Source organism: Eublepharis macularius, chromosome 17 (genome assembly GCF_028583425.1).
Source record: "Eublepharis macularius isolate TG4126 chromosome 17, MPM_Emac_v1.0, whole genome shotgun sequence".
NCBI lineage: Eukaryota > Metazoa > Chordata > Lepidosauria > Squamata > Eublepharidae > Eublepharis > Eublepharis macularius.
Window position 1 is genome coordinate 26,559,394 of NC_072806.1, and position 22,985 is coordinate 26,582,378.

Here is a 22,985-nt window from a genome sequence, read left to right on the forward strand (position 1 = left end):
TGAACAGCGTCAGGCTGTCTGCAGCGACAAACCAAAAAATGAACCAAACAAACCAGCCTAAAGTTCATGGTGGTTTGTCAGAAATGGGCTCTGACGAACCGCCGGTTTGCGAACCATGAACTAGCCTGGTTCGTATTCTGGTTCATGCCCATCTCTACTCGGAACCCTATAAACAAAGCCCTGTTTAGGACGGATGAATTGTGGCAGTTTTTTTATCCATACTGTGGTTCTCTGCAGGGTGAACAATTGCCTGGAAAAAAAAGTCCTGTCCCTTTAATAGAGGCTTAATGAGATGTTATTTACCAGGTGATTTTATTGACCTTACATGCCACGAAAATCTTCAGCTGTCCATTTCTGCTCATTAAGCTTCTATTAAAGGGACATGATATTTTCCTCAGGGCCTATTGGCAGCCGTAGTATTTTGCTGCATTTCCAAGTCCTAGGCTTTATGGCAGATTTACAGCATTTTTGCAGTCATGTGGTTGCAAAAACAGGCTGCTTATCAGGCAGTGGCCAGTTGTTTCATCTCGTGGATGCAGATGTGAGCTAGGCCCCAAAGTTGAAAATAAAGAACTCTTTTGATACTAACTTCTGTACAGTCTAAGTTGTGTACTGTAGGTTTTCTATGTCCTTTAAAAAAATAGTTTCCCGTTAAAAACAGAAGCCACTGTTTTTTGCTGTTAGGGTCCATGATTGGGTTTTCTGGATGTGTACGTTAACCCTAAAAGATGGAGGAATTTGAAATTTGGCCTCCCTATGGCTTCTTTAAAAAATTAATGAAGACATCTGGTTACGGTGGTTTGACTCTCACAAGACAAAAACATTTACTGGATCATTGTTGCTGTGTTTTGCTTTGGTGACTATTTGGGAAGGTTAATTTGTATGGTTTTCAAATTGTTTTTGTGGTGTTTTTTAATTGTATTGCAAGCCACCCCTCCAGATCCAACTTATTATACTATGTGAATATCTAATCTGTGTTCTGTTCTGTAACTCTATCTATTAAAAAGTAAATTTAGGACAATATATTTGTTTATGTTTATGTTTATTATTAGATTTCTATCCCACCCTCCCCACACGCAGGCCCAGGGCAGCTCACAGCAGGCATATAAATACAAAAATTTAAAATTACATATTAAACAGATAAAAACCAATCAAAAACTACATAAATAAAATGCCAATATATAGGATTCACAATCCATTTAGAACATAATGTGCACGCATATGTGTGTGCTCACACACATTCAAGCACAACATATTCATATATGCTGATTTATCAGTACTCAGGCATCATTAAAAATACATTAGGTGCTGAGAAATTGAAGAAAACAGCAGAGAAATTAATTTTAAAAACTCATTGATTCAATTCCCACCAAAGAAAAGTGAGATCAAAACAGAGGCCATTTTCACACGTCTTTACCCTCATGCAAAATCACGCAAAACTCACAGAACGACGGCGTCTTCATGGAGTGATTTCTGGCGTCACCCCATCATGATTTCATTTCAGGCGAAATCGTGCCATGAAGACACCGTTGTTCCGTGAGTTTTGTGTGATTTTGCGCAAGGGTAAAAACGTGTGAAAATGGCCAAATTTTCAGGTTGAAACAGGAAAGATGAGAATGAATCATCTCTCCGCCTAAAGGTAGCTTGTGTGATCCAAATAAAAGCACTAGGTAGCAGAGTGTTGGGGGCATTCATGTCTAAAACCTCCCAACATAAGCAAAGAGGGAGAGGGAGCCAGAAGGAAGGGCCCCTACAGCTTCTCTGATTTTATGAGTCAGGCCTGGGAGGAAGCAAAACACTCTTGGGGATATCATACAAGGGGATATGCTTTGGTTCTTGTATGGGAGGTTTCCACAAGGCCTGGCCCTCTGAGAGCATGCTAGACTCTCTGGTTTACTCACATCCAAAAGACCCTCATTTGGGGATCTAAACTGGGGCAGGGAGAATGGGAGATTTGTCCAGCATCCTCCACTCATTCATGCTGACTCCTAAAGACACCAGTGTCTCAGTACACCAAAGACTCTCCAAAGCAGGTTCCCACCTTTTTCACACCTCTGGATTTTTAACAATGAAAGCAGCAGAATTTTTGCTCTTTAAAGGAAATACTTTTTTACCCAACCAGTAATCAAACTGTGGAATTCACTGCCAGTGAAGGTAGTGATAGCCATGAACACAGACGGTTTTAAAAGGGGGTTCTAGGGCTGCCAAGCCACGAGTAGGGGCGAGGGAATCCCCATCCCCAGCTTGTTACCCATTGCTGTTCAGACTGGCAGTGGGAGAAAAAAAATGGTAGCGTCACATGCAGCTCTAAGCCACTTCTGGTAAAAAACCAGAAATGACATCGGGGCAGCTCCAGGAGTTACAATAAACTCTATGGTTTTACCATAGAGTGTCCAGCAACTCCTAGAGCTACCCTATATCACCTGTGAGTTTTTAACAGAAAGGACATAACAACACAGCCAGCGTGGCGAGGGCCGGATCTAGGGTTGCCGATGCCTGGGGCAACCTTAATCTGGCCTCGCAGGCAGCTTGTGGGGCTGGGAAGCCGCCCGCGCCATTTGCTTCTCCACAGGCAAATGGCGTGGGCGACCTCGCAGCCCCCCGCACTGCCTTTCGCCTGCCCCGCGGGATAGGGGGCGGCTGGCTTGCCGCACGCCCCCTGTCCTGCAGGGCAGGCAAATGGCAGCGCAGGGGGCTGCGAGGCCACCCGTGCCATGCACCTGCCCCGCAGGACGGGGTGGCCAGCTGCCCCCTCTCCTGTGGGGCAGGCAAATGGCATGGGCAGCCGCACTGCCCTTTGCCTGCCCTGCAGGACAGGGGGTGCGCAGGGCAGGCGAAAGGCAGCGTGGGGGGCTGCGAGCCTGCCCATGCTGCCGCCTGCGTGCTCCGGCAGCTGGTAGCTGCTCCTGGCACCCCCTCTCTGGTTGTGCCGGGGGCAGACTACCCCCCTGCCCCCCCTCGATCTGGCCCTGAGCGTTGCACCCACCTCCCCATCCTGGCCCACTACCCTCCTGCCTTAGACAGATTCATGTATAGATGAGATCTATCAACAGCTATTATCCATGGTGAGTAAAGAGAATCTCTATATTCAGAGGCAATAATCCCCTGAAACCCAGTGCTAGGAAGCGAAGTTGGGGGAAAGGGCCTCGTTTGTTGGCCCTGGAGGGCCACTGATTAGCCACTGTGAGAAATGAGATGCTGGACTTGACGGACCACTTGTCAGATCCAGCAGAATTTAAAGCATCAGGATTCTTTCCCTTTGTCCACTGATTGTTTGCCTTATTCTTCATGGTCTTGGATGCTGTATTCATGCATGCTCCATTTTAATTATAATTAAATTGTAGCTACATTTGTAAAGCAGTGGTTTGCTTTTTTTATTTCTTTCCACCTTGGTGGTTGTTTAAATGTTGATTGTCAAGTATTGTTAGAAAAACTTCAATAAACATGATGTTTAGTAGAAAGAGACGGAAGCTTTCCCATCACTGCCCCTGTGTGTCAAGAAGAGCTCTGCAAATTGGTTTTCTGCCTCTTGGGGAGCCGTTAAAGGCACAGAGTTTCTGCATATATTAAGGTGGTAGACTTCCATCAGAATTTTTTAAATTTTCCCATCGTTACAACTCTGACTTAAATGTAAGGTTTGGTTCTGATGGCGCCTCCTACCAATTGCATCTGGCTCACCAATTCTCTCCTTCCTTAGGGTCAGGCTACCTGCTCATACTAATCCATGCTTTTGTAACCTTGCAGTTGGACTACTGTAACATACTTTGTCTTGGGCTACCCTTGAAGACAACCTGGAAACTTCAATGTTTAATGTCTAATGTCAGAGGCTAGCTAGCCGGAACACACGGTGCCTATTTTAAATCAGCTACATTGGCTGCCCGTTTGTTTCTGAGTTCAATTCAAGATGCTGGTTAGAACCTCTAAAGTCCTTTATTGCCTAGGACTCCCGTATCTGAAGAACCGTCTCTCCCGAGCGCACTGCCATATGCTATTGACTCTAAGCCTTTATCAGTTGAAATACTTTTCTCCTTAGCCTGGTTCATTTCTGGTATCGGAACCAGGCTGGATGAACAGTACTTCAAGCGATGAAGCATTGGGGAGGAAAGGCAGGGACAACGAGGATCCCCTCCTCCGTTCTCCTCTTTTGATATCAAAAGTAGGACCTTGCCCCCATGCCATGGTTTAGAAATGAATGGGGCAATGCATTATGATCTTGCCACAAGCAATGTATCCTCAGCACATTCCACAGATCGGCATTTCATGGGATCACATTGTAGATGAGCCCATGTGGAGCTGCAGTTAGTGGCAAACTAGGACTGAGAAGATCTGGGTCCAGATCCCTGCTCAGCCCTGAAGCTGGCATTTGTGACCTCTTTCTGAAGAAAACAAAGGAGGAGTGCTGTGGCTCAGTGGAAGAGCCTATGTTTTGCATGCAGAAGGTCCCAGGTTCAATCCCCAACATCTCCAGTTTAAAAGATCAGGTAGAAGGTGATGCAGTAGATCTCTACTGGAAATCCTGCAGAGCTGCTGCTAGTCAGAGTAGGCAATACTGACCTTACTAAACCAATAGTCTTCCTCAGTATTAGAGCAGCTTCATGTGCTGTGAATATACGCTGCTCTAAGCTCTCAGACGGAAGGATGGTATCTTTCTATATGAAAGGGAAACCAAGTTCCCAATGACGCACTTTTATCCTAGTGCGCCTACACAGGAGCACTAGGATAAAAAGTGCATCTCAGCCAATGCGGCCTCCAGAGGGAGCCACCGCCACTGCAGGACTGGCAGGGGAGCCTACCTGTCCCTCCAGAGGGAGCCGCTGATGCGGTAAGCCCAGCATTCCTGGGTTTTCTAAGGCCTAGGTTTTTTTAAAGGCTCTATTGCTAGTACACACACACACACACTACCTTGATACCCGTGCTTTGCTATGGTATTTAACTACTTTAAATCCAGTTATAATACTTATGGGTATTTTTACCTCGGAACACAGAGTTCCACAGCTGACCAATCAGAGAGAACCCTAGTGAACTTTTAGAGGAAGACTGGGAGGTGCATTTTACCTCAAGACACATTAAATGACTCCCAATAGCAACTGCCTACTGTTTAGCACGTGGGGTGGGGGGTGATCAGGGCACATACACAAATAATCTCTGTGTTCCAATTGTCTGGGGGGGGGGGGATGAGGCATGGAATGTTGTGAGCCCCAATCAGCCCAAATATGCAAATGACCTTGAAAGGCTGGCCCAATCAGGGAAGAGTGGCTGAGCTGGCAGTGGGCAAGGGTGCAAGCAGGCAAGCAGCCTGCCAGCCACACAGGGAAGCTATATCCCTTTGGGAAAACACATTTTAACCCCTTTTTACCCAATTAGGTGGTGAATTTCTTCAAATCCCTTCTTAGTGGGTGTTTACATCATGAAAGGAATGTTCTTCCGAAATTTCATGTTTCTGGGTCCAGGGGTTTGGGCTGGGCATTGATGAGTCAGTCAGGACACTTGTCTTTATATATACAGTATATATATCTTACAGGATAACTTCTAAATACATTAAAAGGATGTTTTTCCTGTTTGCAACTTGACAAAACAGGAAACTTTAGTATCCAAGTATTAATGACAATCCAATACTTTTTTTTTTCATTACTTTGGTTATTTTTTTTCTGCAGCCCTTGCAAAATGAAAAACACTTTGTAATCCCTCCCTTTTATCCAGAACAGATTGCAGTTTTAAGCAGAGGCCTATAAACTGCAGGTTCAAAGAATCCTAACGTGAATTAGCATAAAACGCTGGAATTCTCATTTAGGCGAACAGCAAGGCAGCTGCTCTGCAAGCAATTTTATGAGAGTTTTATTTTGAGGGCTGGGTTGGGGGGAAACAGGATTTCAAATGGAAACAAAGATGAAAAGAGCCAAGTGCTTGCAATTTCTTCCTTTCTTGCCAGGGGATCTAGCATGGAGTTTGCTGGCATCCCAGCCCTTGCTGTTGTGTTACACAAGAAATTGGGGTGAAAGCCTGGGCTCGGAATACCTGCCTTGGTGGGGTACAGAATTTAAAAAATGCCAGCTATAAACCGGGTTGAGGTTTTGTGTGTGCCGGAAGTCCCAGGTTCAATCCATGGCACTTCTAGTGACAAAAAACCAGCGTAGCATAGCAGATAAAGTGGTAGACTAGGATATGGGAGACCGAGGTCAAATCCGCACTCTGCCAGAGATGCTGTCTGAGTGGCCTTGGGCCAGTCACTCTTTCAGCCAAACTGACCTCACAGGGTTGTTAGGAGGATAAAATGAAGGTGGGGGAAATGATGTACAGCTCCCTCAGCTCCTTAGGGGAAGGATGGGATTAAAAACAAGAGCCAAATAAATGAATTCCAAAACTTGGAAATGCCTCTGCTTTGGTCCCTGGAAAGCTCTAGCCAGACAGTCAGCAGTATCAGCATCGGTAGAATAATGGGCTGACACAGCTAATAAAAGAGAAGAGCTATGGCTCAGTGGTAGAGCATTTGCTTTTTGTGCAGAAGGTCCCATGTTCAAGCCCCTGGAATCTCCTTTTAAAAGTGTGAGGCAGTAAGTAATGTGAAAGACTGGAGACCCTGGATAGCTGCTACCATTCAGAGTAGACAACACTGACCTTGATAAACGAATGGCCTGACTCTTATGTTTGTAGGAACCTGTGAATAAATTACATTCAAAATATATGTAAAAAGTCACAGAATGGATACATCATTTCAGCTCACAGGTCTCCTTCGTGCAGAATACACCTCCTCTTCCTCTCCACTTCCTGTCTAGACCACATTTTAAAAGCTGTATTTGTTGGGGAGGCACTGTAGGTGTTTTGCATGCAGAAAATCCAGAGTTCAGTTCCTGCCCTGCCTTCTTTTTCTTTCTTTCTTTTCTTTCTTTTCTTTCTTTCTTTCTCTTTCTTTTCTTTTTCTTCCTTCCTTCCTTCCTTCCTTCCTTCCTTCCTTCCTTCCTTCCTTCCTTCCTTCCTTCCCTTCCCTTCCCTTCCCTTCCCTTCCCTTCCCTTCCAACTTCTACAGTCAGGGCAGGAAAGCAACTGCTACACGCACACCCTCATACATAAAATGTTGCCCCCCCCCTAGGCACAAGTACCCCTAGGGTTCTTAACCTTCACAGAACTCTCCTCCTTCATGAATTCATTTTGTTTGTATAAACTGAATCAAACTAGTTGACATCATTGTATCTTGTGGCAGTGAGTTCCACAAGAAGGCACTGGGTAAAGAAGTGCTTCCTTCAGTCTGCCCTGTAGTTACTGCCCATCCACTTCATTTCACTGAACGAGTTCTTCTCATGTTATGGGAAAAGGAGGGAAAAAAACCAAGCCTCAGTATTTTTCTTCAAGGTTCTAGATCCTGTAGAAGAACAAGTACTTCTGCATACTCTGTGGTGAAAGCAGTTCCATTGTGAATTGATTGTACCCCAATAAAGCCTTTAAATACTAGGCTTAGGGTCAAGGGGAATTCACACAGCTGTTGTTTTCAGGGCCACCACACCTCAGTCAGTCAGTCCAGGTTCAAGTCCATGAAACTCACTGAGTGACAATGAACTGGGTGCCTAGACCAACCTGCCTCACAAGATTTTTTTTAAAAAATGAATATAAAATGGAAGTCGGTTGAACAATGTATGCTCTTCGGAGATCCTCCGAGTAAGGGTTGGATGAAAGGAGACAGAAAGACCTGTCACTGTGCGAAATAAAACAAAGAGGTCAACCTGATGGGAGCTAAAGCGCACTCCGCACATGCTCAGAGGCACCGCTTTCGTTAGTTGTAGTACGTAGTGGCAAAATAAAACGGCTACCGACTAGAACTGGCACTAGGTAATAATGCAAGGAAACGGCTGCCTCTGGGCACGTGCAGAGTGCGATGCTTTAGCTGCCATCGGGGAAAAGTTTGTTCGGACAGGCGTAGAAAGGCCTTTCGGACAAGCTTCTTTCTCCGTCGTTTTAACAACAATGGCAAAGCTTGCAGACGAACCCCCTAAGTCGAACTGGGGAGGTGCGCGGCAGAGCCAGGCGGCAGTGGGGGCGGAGACGGGGGAGGAGCAGACAGCAGGGCGGCGACGGAGGAGACGCTCCGCCGACTCACTCTGCGAAGGAAGCCGTGTGCGGCTGCGGAGCTGTTGGAGGGACTGGCGGACGCAAGCCGACGCTGCTGCTGCTGCTGGACCGGCGCTGCCTCTATGCGGGTTATCGCGGGCGCTCCGGGCCGTCGGGGTGCCTTCATTTTGGGCCACGCTTGACTCGAGCCCTGGATTATGGGATCGCCTGGCCGCTTGCGCGCCTGGGTGCCAATGGAATTCACTTGAATCGGGCTGCTTGGAGCGCGGAGAGGCGCTTTGTGTGAGATCGCAAGGTTGTGGAGCTGGAGGAGCCGAATTCCCCCTTCCTCTGCCGTCTCTGCTCCCCTCCCGCCCCGGGAGCCGAGGCGAGACGAGACAACCGCGCCAGGACCGGCCACTTTCTTGGGGCGCCGGGAGCCTCTCCAAAAGCGCACGGTGCCAAACGGTTCCTTGCGCCCTGGGCGCACATGCTTCCCTTTGTCCTGCTGGCTGGGCTCTCCCGGCGCGGCCCCCGATCCCGACCCTCCCTTTGATTAGCTGCCTCGGCCCTTCTGCATCTCTCCCCTCTCCCCGCCCCACTCCATCGAAGGACCCACCGTTCCGCCTTCCAGCAGCCCCCCGGAATGGCCGTGCGCTCTGGGGGCCCTATTTGGAAGGACTCGCCCTTGGAAGGAAGAGCTTGGATTTGCCTTTGGGAATAACTACTTCAAACCCGACGAAACGGAGTTTGCCGGAGACTCTTAACCGTGCCCCCCACCCTTTCCCCTGTCATGGACATAGGGGCTGTCAATGGGGTTTAACCCTTTGGCGATCAGGTAATGGGGGATCTTACCTTCTGCCCGGGGGGAAGGAGGACTCCCTAGGCATGTGGTTTGGTGTGGGTGTGTTCGTGGTGCTGGCTTGCACTTTTTTTTGCCTTCTCTCCTGCACAGTGTGGGGTGGGTAGGTCGTCTCCTAGTACCATGGTGGGGAGGCTTCGTGTGTTGTTGAACCATGCTCCCTGGCCCTCCTCTCCCCGCAAGTCTGGCTGGAGTTATCTGTCTTATCTCTTTTGAGAGACTGAATTCTTTGTTGGCGATCGAGCTGAAATGATAGAAGTTGGAAGAAGGGGAGATGGTGAGACATGTGTGTGCCCTTGGTAAATACAAACGTCTCAGAATGGATCGTCACCCACTCCCAGTGGACTGATTATTCTTTTGCTTTGATATTGTTTTAAACTGACCTCTCTTTTGTGATATCTCCCCCCCCCCCCACACACACACACACCTTTTTGTTGTCTCCAGCTGTGGGTATGAATAAATGTATCGAAAGGATAAATACTTCCTGCATCTGATGAAGTAAGCTCAGACTCACAAAAGCTTATGCTGGAATAAATTTGTTGGTAGGCTTCATGAAAAGAGGAACCCTAGAGGGTCTTCTGATTTAGCCTCCTACATTTGAAATGTCCCTGATTGTTTTGTCCTGCTTGCTCCTAAAGAAAACAAAATCGGGGAAGAGGAGCCTGTGGTTTCCCTTGGAGAAATGGTTTGTTGTTGAATTCTGTTGTGAACAACAGGAGGGTCAAGTGTGTAGAAGTACCGTCCTGTCCCTGGCTTGTTTTGTTTCCAAAGAGTGCAGGCAGATGGCCATTGTGAATATATTGAGAACCCGGATTCTGACATCTAGAGATACTGGAAGCATGGCGTGTTTAGGTTTGCCTGTGCCCTGTGGCTTGGTGGTGTGTTTACTTCTGGCTACAGTGGCCTTATCCGAGCGTCTCTGCCATGTGCCTTAGAGTAAAAGTTGCCTTCTAAACAAGGCTGGGCTGAAGTTGATCACCGTGGCTCAGCTCCGAAATGTCCTTCTGCTCTTACTGGCTGGGCTTGGTGGGGAAAAGCGCAGTAAACCCTTCCTCCTCAGGGTTCCTGTCACCACTAAGTAACCTGGACTTACTAGCCATACATGGGGGACTTAAAATAGAGTTTCCGCAGCAGAGAATGTGGCACTCAGACTCGCTTGAGCAGCCTTCATCGAAAATACTCCTTTCCTCATTCGATCCTCTTTCCCAAGCATTAAATGTCCGGCAAGAATTTATCCGGGGTAAGAGAGAGAGCTGTATGTGATCCTCCACCTTTTATCTGGCCAACCAGGAGTAAAGTCACACTTACACAATGTCCATGTTGGTTGGGGTGATGTACAGGTGATAGTCTTTCAGAGAAACGGAAGAGATCTGAGAAAGGTATTCTTGGTGGTGGTGCGTATGTGCCCCCCACCCGCCCACTGTGGACTTTTGTCACCCAGAAGGAACAGGAAAACCAAGAAATGTGTGTACCATGACCAGCAGTGTTTCTTTAGGGTGCCACTTTAGAATCTTGAAAACATTGTCTGCATGCAGACATGGTGGTCCTTATTCTTGAAAGCAACGAGGTCTTTGTGGAACCGGAAACTTGCCTACTGTCTTTCAGCAGAGGATGGTTACAACCAGGATGGGATCTGGAAACAATGCTTCACTTGGGGGAGAGGGAGAAAGCAGATGGTTGCCCCCATCTAGTGCTGATGGTATAAGAAGGAGAGATTCCCTGCATTTGGTTAATGGGTTGCAGGGCATGAGAGTCTGTTTTTTTTCTGGCGCATGCCTCCTTGATGCAAAGCAGTCTCTCAGATCCTAATTATGGCTTGGAGGATCCCCCCCCCAGCCCCACTTAGGCAGGAGGAGGTGGCGGGTAGGATGGATAACTGCTTTCAAAAGTCTTTCATGTTGGAGCTGATGTTTTTGCAAGTGCTTGGCCCTGGCGTATGCCAAGAACGCAGAAGCGCCAATCCTTTCTGTCTGGACAGGAAATATTTTGAGTAATACATCCCCCTGTATGGCAATAAATTCCTTGATGGAAGAAAGCGAGGGAGAGAGAGAACTGATTCTTTTGCCTCAAGGTCTGCTGACTTCTAGCATTTAAATCCGAGGGGATTGAGCTGTGCTTGGGAGCTGAAAGGTTTGAAGAGTAAGGCAGGGGGGAGAGTCGGGTGGTAGTGGTTATTGCTAGCACTATTTCTCCAGACAGAGGACCTGATGGGACTTAGATTGAAGGCATTCTTTATCTGTTCAGAGCTGTGCACGTTGAGGATGGACTCCAAGAAGGTATTTTCTCATACAAATACACGGGGGAATGTCGGGAAAATATGTTGGCAAATGCACACTGTACTTTTGTTCCATCATCTTTTAAGGAGAGGACATGAGAAGTGATGGGAATAAAAGGGTGGGGAGGGCATTCATACTTTTAATGGTTGCAAAGACCCACTGATACAAAGAAATCCCCATAGGTGCTGAATCAGTAGGTGAGAGGGAAAATTATATTCTTTCTTTGGCTAGTAGAATTTGAGAAATGAAATTTGGCTGCCCTCCAATATGTTCTGGATCTGGAAATTACCAGTGGTGGTATTATAAACGGCCTTTCTCAAAAGCACTTCAGGGGGAGCCCTCCTTATTCTTTCTGTGCATTTCCTTTAAAAGAGGATGTTGTGGAAGGACCCTTACTTTTATTTTCCTACTTGCCTCTAGCCTAAAAAGAGAGGAAACGGTTGGCATTGGAGAACAGACATTACTTTCTGCTCTTTGACCAAAGGAAGAAGTGACTCGTTTGCTTGAAGGAGGGTAACCTTAACGCCTTGTGTTTACATCAACAGACGATTCAGATAGGTCATACTAGATTCTAGTTTACCTTTCCGTCCTCTCTGCCATCTCAAAATGATTTTCTTGAATTTATGAGGGGAAGCTGGTAAATGATACAGCATTGAGTTGAGTGTTTGGTGGATTCCCCGCTGTGCATTGGTTTGAAAATGTCCTGAGCACCTAAGGTGGGCGTACTGACAGAGTGGTTTCTAAGAATGTTAGCAAGCATTTTCCCTCAAGAAAAAGAGAGATATATAATATTTCTATAATAGTTTTTGTGCCCCATCATATGAAATTTGATGGAAGTCTCCTTTGTTAAAGGGAACTTTAACAATGATGAGGGCATCATTTCAGGCCAGAAGAGCTCTTCAAACCAACTGAAGGGTTTAAAAAAAATGTGTGTGTTGGAGGAGAACAGGCCCGTCACCCGGTTGGATCTTTGGGGAGGACTTTGAATTTCCATCGACAGCCGCTGATGAGAAAAGCTTTTCTCTTTGCATCACGGATCAGGTTGAATGGCAAGGTTATGAAAGCGATAAGAAATCTGTCAAATTGGGTGGAAGGATACAGCTGACCTATTCTCCAAAGTGCAACACTGCACGACCTCTTCAGCTTATTCTTTAGGGTTTATCAGTTTCATGTTTTTTTTCTTTTATGTCTTTATCGTTTTAAGAATCCAGCAATCCAAGGCTTTTTAACTGGGGAGAAAAGAGTGTTTCGTCAGGGCTTTACCTCAATGCAGGCAGCGTTAATCTAGCCAAATCCATTTATAATTCTGAGAATAAAGCCCTTTTAAAATCTAATGAAGAGTTAAAGAGGAACACCCCTACCCACCCACTCCCCATAAACCCTGTATAATCTTCGTATTGTCAGATGTGATTCTGTTTATATTGAGTAGGGTGTAAGTCCCATTATACAAATTGACATTTATTTCTAAGTAAACATGTTAGATTGGGCTGCTTGATACAATTTTTCAAGGCACTTATTTGTAGGATATTCACTGATATAAGCTGTGTTTGTGTGTGTTTTGTATGTATCCATGCATTGTTAATTAAAATGCAGTTGTCCTTTATTCACTTGTTTGAAGAGAAACTCTTCTGTGACTAATGGCCTGTTCGCCAAGCATAGGAAATTTTGATAGAAAATTTCAGTAAGCTATGCTATTAGTGTGATTGTGGGTGTGTTTCTCCCATCACAAAACTGGCCATGTACGAGAGCAAGGAAATTATGGATCTTTGTTGCAATATCTGTGATTTGTGGAATTCAAAACGTGCTGTAGAAATCTTGGAAGTTGATAGAATTCAACTTGAATGTACTGTCCTTGCCTATCGTGTTTTTTGCACAATTCCGAATAATGAAATTATGGGTCTTAAATAATAATGGATGTATGGAGTAGTTAAGAGTTTTTGCACTCACAAAAATAGGTATTATTGTATATACTGAAATATACATGGGAATTTAAGACAAACCTCTTTTTCTTCTCGATAGTAGTACACACAGAAAAAATACCTAGTCTTTCTTTTCAGGTATGTGTGTGTAATAAGAAGATATTCACTACACAGCTTTCATTTTAAAAAATGTTTTTACCCCCTCATAATTGAATGTAAACCTGTGTTTGAAAATGAGATTTCTGATTATGTGTTGTATGCTTCTAAACTGTGTAAATTTAACTCTTGACCTGCAACTTACGGTACTGATATTGTTCAGGATGGCCGATTGAGGTTTTACTTCATTCTTTCAATCTTTACCATCTGGTTGTAGGTTTTGTTTTTTAAACTCTTGGTTGTATCCTGTGGGACCCGTCAACTGTAGTGATATGTTTTTTAGTTTAAATATATAATATTTATTGTTCTTTTTAATGCCGTTAACCGTTTTGGTTCAAGGAATAGGTGGTATAAAAGTCTTTTTAAAAGTAAAATAAATTTGCACGGTTATTGTTGGCTTTGGTCATCCTCAGTAATTATATTTCCAGTTGACTTAATAGATTAGCAGTGCACATTTTCTTTAGACAAGCGTCCTGAACCGGTTTGAAATTGTAGGCTTAAATGTAACCTGTACATTTTAACTTGGTTGGTCTGTTGTTTCCAAAGAGACTCCAGTGTCAGAAGATGGATAATTTTTACCCCAAATGGGTATATTAGTTTCCTTGGTTTTGGGGGGCAGGAGGTGGAATGTAACATCCTTCATAACATTAGAGGGTGTTAAAGTTGTATCTCTGTTGGTCTGGGCAAAGTAGCTTCAGAAACTGAGCTTCTACATAAATAAAGCTTCAAATATACCAATGAATTGTTTAAAATATCAAATTTGGCATTATGCTTAAAATGTAGGCATAATTTTAAAGACATTCTAATATACCTGTATGTAAAACACATTTGTATAGATGTGTTAAGCACACAGTGTTGGAGAGGAGGCTTTTATTTATTCCACATACTTAGAATTCAGTCTTCAGATCTTGTATGAATCATGGAGGCTCTGAAATATTCTAAATCAGTTAATGAAACACAGTAAGCTGTCTGCAGAGAAGGGGGAAAAATCCCCAATTGTCAGGGGAAACCTGTACATCTGTGTGTGAGGTTGTCTGATATATGGGAATTTTAAAGCTTAAGCCTTTATTTAGTCTTGAAGCTGACTGTAGGTGACATTGGACAGGTCGCTGTTACTTAGCCTAGCCTCCTTTGCAGGGACATTGTGCAAATAGGGTAGTTTCATTTATGCCACCTTGAGCTGCACCAAAGGACAGGAGATAGGCGTTAAAATGAACTCTCTCTATTGGGCTACACTGATACTGCTCACAGTTCATCCTGTGTTGAATTGCGAAGAATTATGTTTTGCTGGCTGCCAGTATTTTGAATTTTGAATAAGGGACCATCAAAAACAGGGACACCAAATGACTACGCTCCCTTCCATGATTAGCGTATATCTGCTTGCAGGATAGTCAGATGCAGCTAAATAGCACCATCTTCTGGGTGTTTGGGATTCAAGTTCTGTCTTTAGTGCTTTAAAAAAAAAACACAAGGCACTTTCCTCCATCTTTGACTTAGCATCTCTGTGTTTTATGGGCTTTGCTTCTGAAATGTTACACCTTTTTGGTCCTATTCTATGAGCCTGTTATATCTCTGAATCGATAACCATTGAGTTTTTCATTGTCTAATCTGGTTTTTCCGTTGGTTTTCCTTAGGCCTCTGATGCCAGTTCTGAGAAATTGTTCAACACAGTTGCCAATAAAGGTAAGCATGTGAACACTCTCCTCAAATACTACGCCCGCCCCCCCTCCATTTCATCCATCATACCTCCCAGTGCACATAGCTCACATTTGTAATTGGAGATTAAGCTGCCAATTTCTACGTTAAGAAGTTTCCGTCGGCTGGTCCTTCTTGTACCCCTTCCAGCAGCACAGTTTAATTGCAAGCAATTAAATGGCAAAGGCAATATAAAACTGCCATTTAAAAAAATCTTGTAAACAATTTCAGGTCTTCCAGGTCTGAATTAATTCATATATTAATATTTGGAAAGAACATCAAATCTTATTCTCATGTTTTTCATAAATGTTTGCATTTTGGACTAATTTAAAGAACTTGCCACCAGCATTCCGAGTGTTTTAAATGTGATTATTTCTCGTTGGTTTGGGCAATAGATTATGAATAGCCAGTTTGTACTGCACAACAATTACAACAGCTCCCTGGCATCTAGGATTGGCATAGCAATGATTGTTAACTGTCGCTCCATCTGTGTGGGGTACTTCCTTTTTTTAAAGTTAACAAACTATATTCAGTGTCATAATTAAAATATATGTTCTCTTCATGAATCCTTTTTAACAGGCATGTATGTGTATATGTTCATGGAGATTGCAATGAGCAGTTTAGCAGTGTGGTATGGAGGCTTAGAGCTTGTTGGTCTCTGTACAATAACATGGTTTTGTTCTTCTTTTTGTAATCGGTGGGTAGAAGTTGGGAAAGTCTGTTTTTTTGATGGGCAGCCTATGGGGTTAAGTGTTTATCTGCCCCCTCCTCCATTGCCTAAAGTGTAAATTTCATTCGCTGTTTTTCTGAAATAACAAAACATTTTGGTGGTGCTACTTTGGCCCGGACTGGCTTTCGAAAGGTTTTTGTGAACCATATGCCAAATGATGGGCTGCCGTTATGTCAAAGGGATGTATTGTCATTTTCCAACCAAGTATGCTTACTGTGTGGATAACACAGGCAGACTATACCTGAAGTAAAAGTCGAGCAGACTAGTTGCAAACCAGAAGCCTGAATAAAGAATTTCAACACCAACTGAGGCCTTCATTGTCAGAGGGAGATGGGTTGAACGCTGTGCTGTGACAGATGACATTCCTACTTTAAAAAAATATACGCGTTGTTGTGTGGGGCCTTTCTACAGCTTAGCCAGTTTGGAGTCATTCTGTTGTTCATAGCTTTGGGTTACTTCGGAAGATGCACACAATTTGGTTCTCAGGAAATGTTTTGTATACTTGTCATCGGGGCTTTTTTTCAGGGGGAACGCGGGGGAACGGAGTTCCAGCACCTCTTTAAAATACTTGGCAATAGTGCTTGAAAATAAATATGATTTCAAAGAATCCCATATGTTTCTTCGTCATTTCCCTCTTGAGAGTTCCGCCACCTCTTTTCCCAGAAAAAAAAACCCTGCTTGCCATCACAAACTTGCATTGTAGTCTTCCTTGTCCTCATGGCTTGCATGTTTGCCATCTTAATAGTAACACACATGACTCCCTTAGATGAGCCCTCAGTGCTAAAAGGACTGACATTTTCAGCTGGCTGGCTGGCATCCAAAAATTTTGGCTCTGCTTCACAGCCAGTCAGTATTTCTGGCTGCTACTAGCATGTCCTCCTCCTCTGAATCTCATGGAGGGGAGAGGGGAGATACTCATCTATCTTCTGTGGGAGAGAGATTATATTTGTGCACGAATATTCACCAGGGTTGCAAAGAAAATGAGATCTGCATTAACAGGAGGATTTTTTGGTAACGTCTACAAAATCAAAACAAAATGGAAAGGAGTTTAGCTGTGAGTGAACAGTGGGTAGTATCCTGGCCTTGTTTTGTAGCAGAGAAATGTAATTTTGTGCGTGATTAAATCACATTTAAATCTTAAGCTGCAGTCCTAAGTGCTTGGATCACTGAAATCACTGAGCCTGGTTTCCAGCTAAATGTGTTCAGAGGTCTGGAATCAAACTGGTCTTTCAGTGGGAATACATTAGGAAACATGATGTTATTGTAAAGGTAACCATGTGTCACCATTTAGGTACGATTTGTTGCCAGGTGTACCCAGGTTTTTGTTTTTCTTATGGTTTCTTTTCAAGAGCAGAAGGTGTTTTTGTGATTGATTTTTTTCTCGGTCTCTTCGTCGCCTCAGGAAAAGATGCAAGGCCTTTGTGAAGCCCACTCATTAGGTCTGTGATTCCCCCTTGGTAATTACACTGCTTCTTCTGAAAATGACTTTGATGTATATTGAATTATATCTATTTTTAATTGCATAATGGAGCTCCGGTCCTGTTTTATGCATTAGCATCCTTTTGAAGTCCTGAACTGAGGGATTTCCCCCTTTCGTCCTCTTAAAAAAAGAGGCGGGTGGGGGAGCTAAATAGAATTATTTGTCTTGGCAGTCACAAATGGCTTCTTAGGCTGAGAAGAGGTCAAAACCAGGCAGGATGAAGGAGGGGGAGACCAGTTTGTTCAAGTGCTTCCAGTCCTCCGAACAACATGCGCCCGCATCTTTATTTTGCTAATTTTGTCTTTGGAATTTGAGGAAACATGTTCTTGAAAGGGAGTCGTACTGGATCCGAAATCCAGTCCAGAGACCCTAATCCCTAACGGAGAGCCCATGGCAAGGAAAAAGAAGACCGTCCTTTCAATGAAGAAGAGAAGAGGGACGCTTCTGTTTTTTTCTTTTTTACTCCCTTTCCTCTTTTCTTTTTGCGCAAAACCATTTCCCACATGGCTTATTTTGTTTACGTACCCAAGTTGGATTGGTGGCATCTATTTACTTGTGAATGGATTTCACTTGACAGAGACTCTTTCTTCTCGGTCTTCTCTTGGTTCCTCTTCTGTGGTGATTTAGTTCCCATGAAAGGATTAAGGCTCCTTTTGTGTTGCCTAAAGTCAACATGGGCCTTTCTTCTTTTTTTTGGCTTGGGAAGATGTACACAAATAAGCTTTTTAGTCAACGGTAGATTATGTTTTTGCGCGCGCCCCCCCACCCCTGATTTCCATCAAAATGGTGGCTTTCTTCTCACCCTCCTGAGTTTTCCCCCTTCATGCCATATGCTAATTCCTGTCAGGAACGTGAATGGCCAGGGGAAAGATCTATGTCAATCCAGGTGCTTCAAAAGCCAGCTCTGTTGTTTTCTGCTGAAGAGAATAAAGGAAAGAGGATGTTTTTTTTTTCTTCTTTTAATGCACACAGAAAAGTAAACCAAATGGGAACCATTTGACTGAAAAGGATTACTGTTTCTGCCGTTTAATGTCAGGAAACAAACCAGAACAAGATGCACATCTTTGGAGATAATATAGATAATTACTTCCAGGCAGGTGCACGATATTATGCTGTGGATATCTGGCGTGTATTTTCTTTTTTCCATTGTTCTTTTTTTCTGGCCTTTGCGGGATTGAGAACTTTGTGGTTTGAAATATTTGTATTTCTCTCTATCTGTCACCAATGGCTTTTGTGTGCCTCCCTGTGCGGTATGAGGAGGGAGGCAGCGGGATGGAAGGAACTACGGGGATGCATCTGATGGTGACCTCTTGCTAAGGGACCTCTGAACCTTGCAGCTAGCTTTGCCTCCTTGCCTTATGTGCAGTGGCTCCCCTTTTCTTTGAAGGCAGCCATTTAGGGGAGGAGCTCTGACTTAATGGTAGAGCACTTGCTTTGTATGCAGAAGATCCCTGGGTCAGTCTTTGGCATCTCCAGTAGAGGCTGTTGGGGGGGGCACCTTCCTTTGGAAACCCCTTGGAGCAGCTACTAAGGTTGAGCCAGGCAACCAGCAGGAGGGTGGGGTGGTTGTGAGAGAAAAATAAATACAAATAAGGCTCCAGACCAGTTGCTGGCACATCACTTCCTGGGTACAACCTGGAAGTGACAATGGGCAGCTCTAGGAATTGCAGAACTCTATGGTAAAACACTATGTTTTTACCTTAGAGTTTCTGCCAATTCCTAGAGCTACCATTGTCATTTCTGGGATGTACCCTGGAAGTGATGTGTTCGTCAGAACCTTATTTTTATTTATTTTTCTCCTGCCGCTGCTCAGAGCAGCAGCAGGCAGCAAAGAAAATTACCTAGATGTTGCCCACCTTAAGGCTTACCTAGCTGCCTCCAATCTGAGCAGATGGTACTGAGCTAGATGAACCAATGGTGTAAGTCAACTTCCTGTGGGCTTCGCAATATGCTTTTCCATTTGAACTAGGAAACTGTGGTTCTCCCCCCACCAGAAAAAAATAGTTGGAAGGTGTTTCCAGTTTAGAGATTAAAGTTGAAGAGTCAACCATAGTTTAGAGATAACTGAAAATGATAGTTTGTCTGAACTGGGAAAATGTAGTGCCTATGCACAAAGTTCTTTCTTGATTCTGCAAACCACACTGGGTTTGAAAGCTGTGGCCTGCCCTTCGGTGTTGTCCAGTGCTATGTAAAAATGGCCATAGGCGTGGCCAGATGGGTGTTACAGCCGGAACTGCAGTTCCAAAAGTGTGCAATGAATTCGACAATGATAATTTGATGTGTGCTTCTCTTCTGCTTTTCGACTTGGATCCCAAGCAGCCTGAGCACAGTTACGTTAAAAGAAGACAACTTCCCTGCCTCGGCTCCTCTTGCTGCAGCCTTCTGTGCCCCCCTCCCCCCGCCATTTGTGTTCCTGTGGATCAGTAGACCAGAAGGAAAAGTGAAAGGAGAAAATGGGTATTTTATAATGTGAATGGGAGAATCTCTCTTCCTTCCACTGCAAGAAAAAAAAGTCATTTTGTCAAGAGGTCCAGCTTCTGCATTGTCAGAATTTCACATTAGGAATGAAGGCTCTTAGGAGGGATCATTCTTTTACTGGAGCTGCTGAGAGACCAGGACAGAATTCTGGGGGCTTTGATTACATGGGAGGCCCCTCAGGCAGTTGTGCACATTTTGTGGCAAATAATTCTACAGCCCCTTTATTGAGGGATAGGAAAGAGAAAAGACGTGAGTTTGGGTCTGTCGCTCTTTCACTCTGTTGGCCTAACTTCCCTCATAGGTTTGAGGAGGGGCAAGTCATGTGAATTGTTGTCAGGTGATGTTTGTATTGGGCCTGAATGGCATGAAGGGGGCCCAGAGGGGATCGTTGTCAGGGTGGGGGCTTACGGTGGCTCTTGGCAGCACTGCATTTTATTAGTCCCAAAATGGAGGGAGATCCTGACACAAACCCAGCTTATTGCTGCAAGCTGGGGCCTGTCAGGAATTGCTGAGGGATGGGAAATGGTTGAAGTTCCTTAGGGGCTTATAAACCAACAGGTGGGGCTCTGTGACCCTCTTGGAGTTCCAGACCTATGGGTTGAATATTGGTTTCCCTAAATATTTTGTGCCTCTCAGAGCTGCTGTTCACCAGAGCTGCTGTTCTTCCTTCATTTGTGAAAATACGGATGTTCTGCCTGACTGGGGAGTCTTTGAAGCATTCAGGAATTGTTCCCTGATGTGTGGGTGGCCCCATTTGGCTACTTTTTAGATGGGTACTTGACAAGAAACTTCTGTATTAGAGGCAACAAGATGTATGTCCAGTAGGAATTGTGTAGGGGGTTAAACATCTTGGACACCCAAACAGGACTGTATAAACTCTTCCATATATGAGTAATAATAAATATTTGATTTATATACCACCCATCAGGACAACTTAATGCCCATTCAGAGCAGTTTAAAAAGTGTTATTATTATCCTCACAACAATCATCCTCGGAGGTGGGTGGGGTTGAGAGAGCTCTGAAAGAGCTGTGACTGACCCAAGGTCACCCAGCTGGCTTCAAGTGGAGGAGTGGGGAATCAAACCCAGTTCCCTTGATTAGAGTCCTGCCGCTCTTAACCACTACACCAAACTGGCTCATTTCTCTCCCTTTCTCTACATTTTTTCCTTTTAAGCAGCTTTCAAGTGTTCTCAGCATTGTATGCCGCTTGGAGCATGCTCAGTCCTCATCAAACCTTTCTTTCGTTGTTAATTTACAAGGAAATTTTAATGCATATGTGGGGGAACTCTGTAAAGACCCCGTTATTTGCCTTCGGGCTAGCCTGTTTTTTTTCTGTTTTCTTGATCGGCATGAGTCTGATCTCTACACTTTACTTATTAGATACAGGACGGTGACAGTCTGAATTTTTATCAAGCCTGGATTTGTGTCCGTTATTAGCTCCATTATTTTAACGTTTTCCCATTCTAACCTTTACCATAAAGAGATTTTTTTTTCGTGAAAATTTGTGAACCCCCTCCCTTTAATATACTTGTGGGCATTGCTTTACCCCTCCCCCAGCGATCCATAAATCTCAGAGTTGTAAAAGCAGAATTAAAGTATATCTTGGTTCCAAATGTTACTATTCACAGAAGGAGCACCAGTGGTAACAAAAACATGTTTGAATTTAAGTACAGGGAAGGGCTGTAGCTCTGGGAGAAGCATTATATTTGCATGCAGAAGGTCCCAAGTTCAGTCCCCGGTATCTCTAGCTTAAAAGATCAGGAGTAGTGAACTCGGAAGCTTCGACTGGCATGAAATTCTGTGATGTGACTTGAGCAGGCCAAGACTCAGAGCATGCAGCTGCTTTATACTGAGTCTGTCAAGTTCGGTAACGTCTGCTCTGACTGGCAGCAGCTGTCTGGGGTCTTGGGTCAAGGTCTTCCACATCACCTCCTACCTGAGCTTTCTACCTGGAAATTCCAGGCATTGAACCTGAGGCCTTCTGTTTGCAAAGCAGGCGCTCAGTCCCTGAGTCACAGACCAACCCCTTGAATGTTGCACCTTTCCTTCCTGATTTATGCTAGCTGGCAATTAAATTCTGGGCCCAATTCAAAATGATGAAGCCTTAAAAAGCCTGAACTCAGAGGGAAATCCTTCTCCAATAGAATCTCCCTATCTGTTGAAAATGAACACCGGAGGCCTTTGTTCTTGGCTTCTTCTAGCAAGAGCACTTAGCCTAGCCATGATGTTCAGAGATACCTTACCAGTGAATAACAAATATTTGGGGCTGGGAGGGTTGCTTTCAGGCCTTGCCTTCTGGAGACATTTTCTTGGTCACTGTGGAATGCTGGGCATGATGGACCTGTGGTTGGGTCAAGCAGGGTGCTTCTTTTTTTTCAGAAGACAGGCCAATGGGGACTCCGAATAGGAATTTCTCGATTTGTCTTCCTGCTGCAGTCTTGTAAAATTTAAGGTTTATTACCTGTTTTGCTGCTGGAATGGGATGTTTTGTGTTCTTTTAATGGTCTTAATTACCCTGACCTGAGTAGCCCAGATGAGCTGCTCTTATCAGATCTCAGAAGCTATGCAGGGTTGGCCTTGGTTAGTAATTGGATGGGAGACCTCCAGGGCCGTTTCCCATGTCTTAAAAATAGTGCCCCATTCACAGAACACTAGTGTCTTCTTCACATGATTTCTGATGTCACGTGGATGCAGGCAGTGATAATTTCATTCCGTGGCACCATGAGAATGGAATCATCACTTCCTGCATCCACGTGATGTCAGAAATCATGTGAAGAAGCCAATGTTCCGTGAATAGGGCACTATTTTTAAGACATGGGAAACGGCCCTGGTCTTTGTTGGAGGTCTCCCATCCAATTACTAACCAAGGCCAACCCTGCTTAGCTTCTGAGATCTGATGAGAGCAGGGTCACACAAAGAAGATGCCAGTGCCCCATGAGTGGGATGTTATTTTTAAGACATGGGGAAGCATCCCAGGGTTGCAGAGGCAGGCAATGGTAAACCACCTCTATTAGTCTCTTTCCATGAAAACCCCACCAGGGGTCGCCATAAGTAAACTCTGACTTGAGGGCACTCTCCACCACCACCAGTGGGCTTGAATAAACTAACAATGGAACCCTGTGCCTCATGACTCCATTCTCATTGAAATCAATAGGATATATCAGAGTCCCTGGCTTTGTTGAGCCTTTGAGAATTTTTGGAATTCTGGGAACAGCATGCATCACCACAAAATAGATGCTCTGGGAGACCGTCACAAAATGCTAGGAGGTTCCCAGCCAAGGGTTGTCCTATGAAGGGAAGCAGCTGTTGCTGAAAGGGTGTTCCCCTTTCTGAAGGGTGCTCAGGCTC

General features: G+C 44.6%; 1 protein-coding gene across 1 annotated transcript in view; it reads left to right on the forward strand.

The window, feature by feature from the left end:
* The window catches only part of LOC129345063 (autism susceptibility gene 2 protein-like), a 955,148-nt gene that overhangs the window by 842,801 nt on the left and 89,362 nt on the right, over window positions 1-22,985 (forward strand). Inside the window, 1 exon segment of the mRNA XM_055002049.1 lies at window positions 14,888-14,936. Coding sequence (XP_054858024.1) covers window positions 14,888-14,936 — 49 coding nt within the window.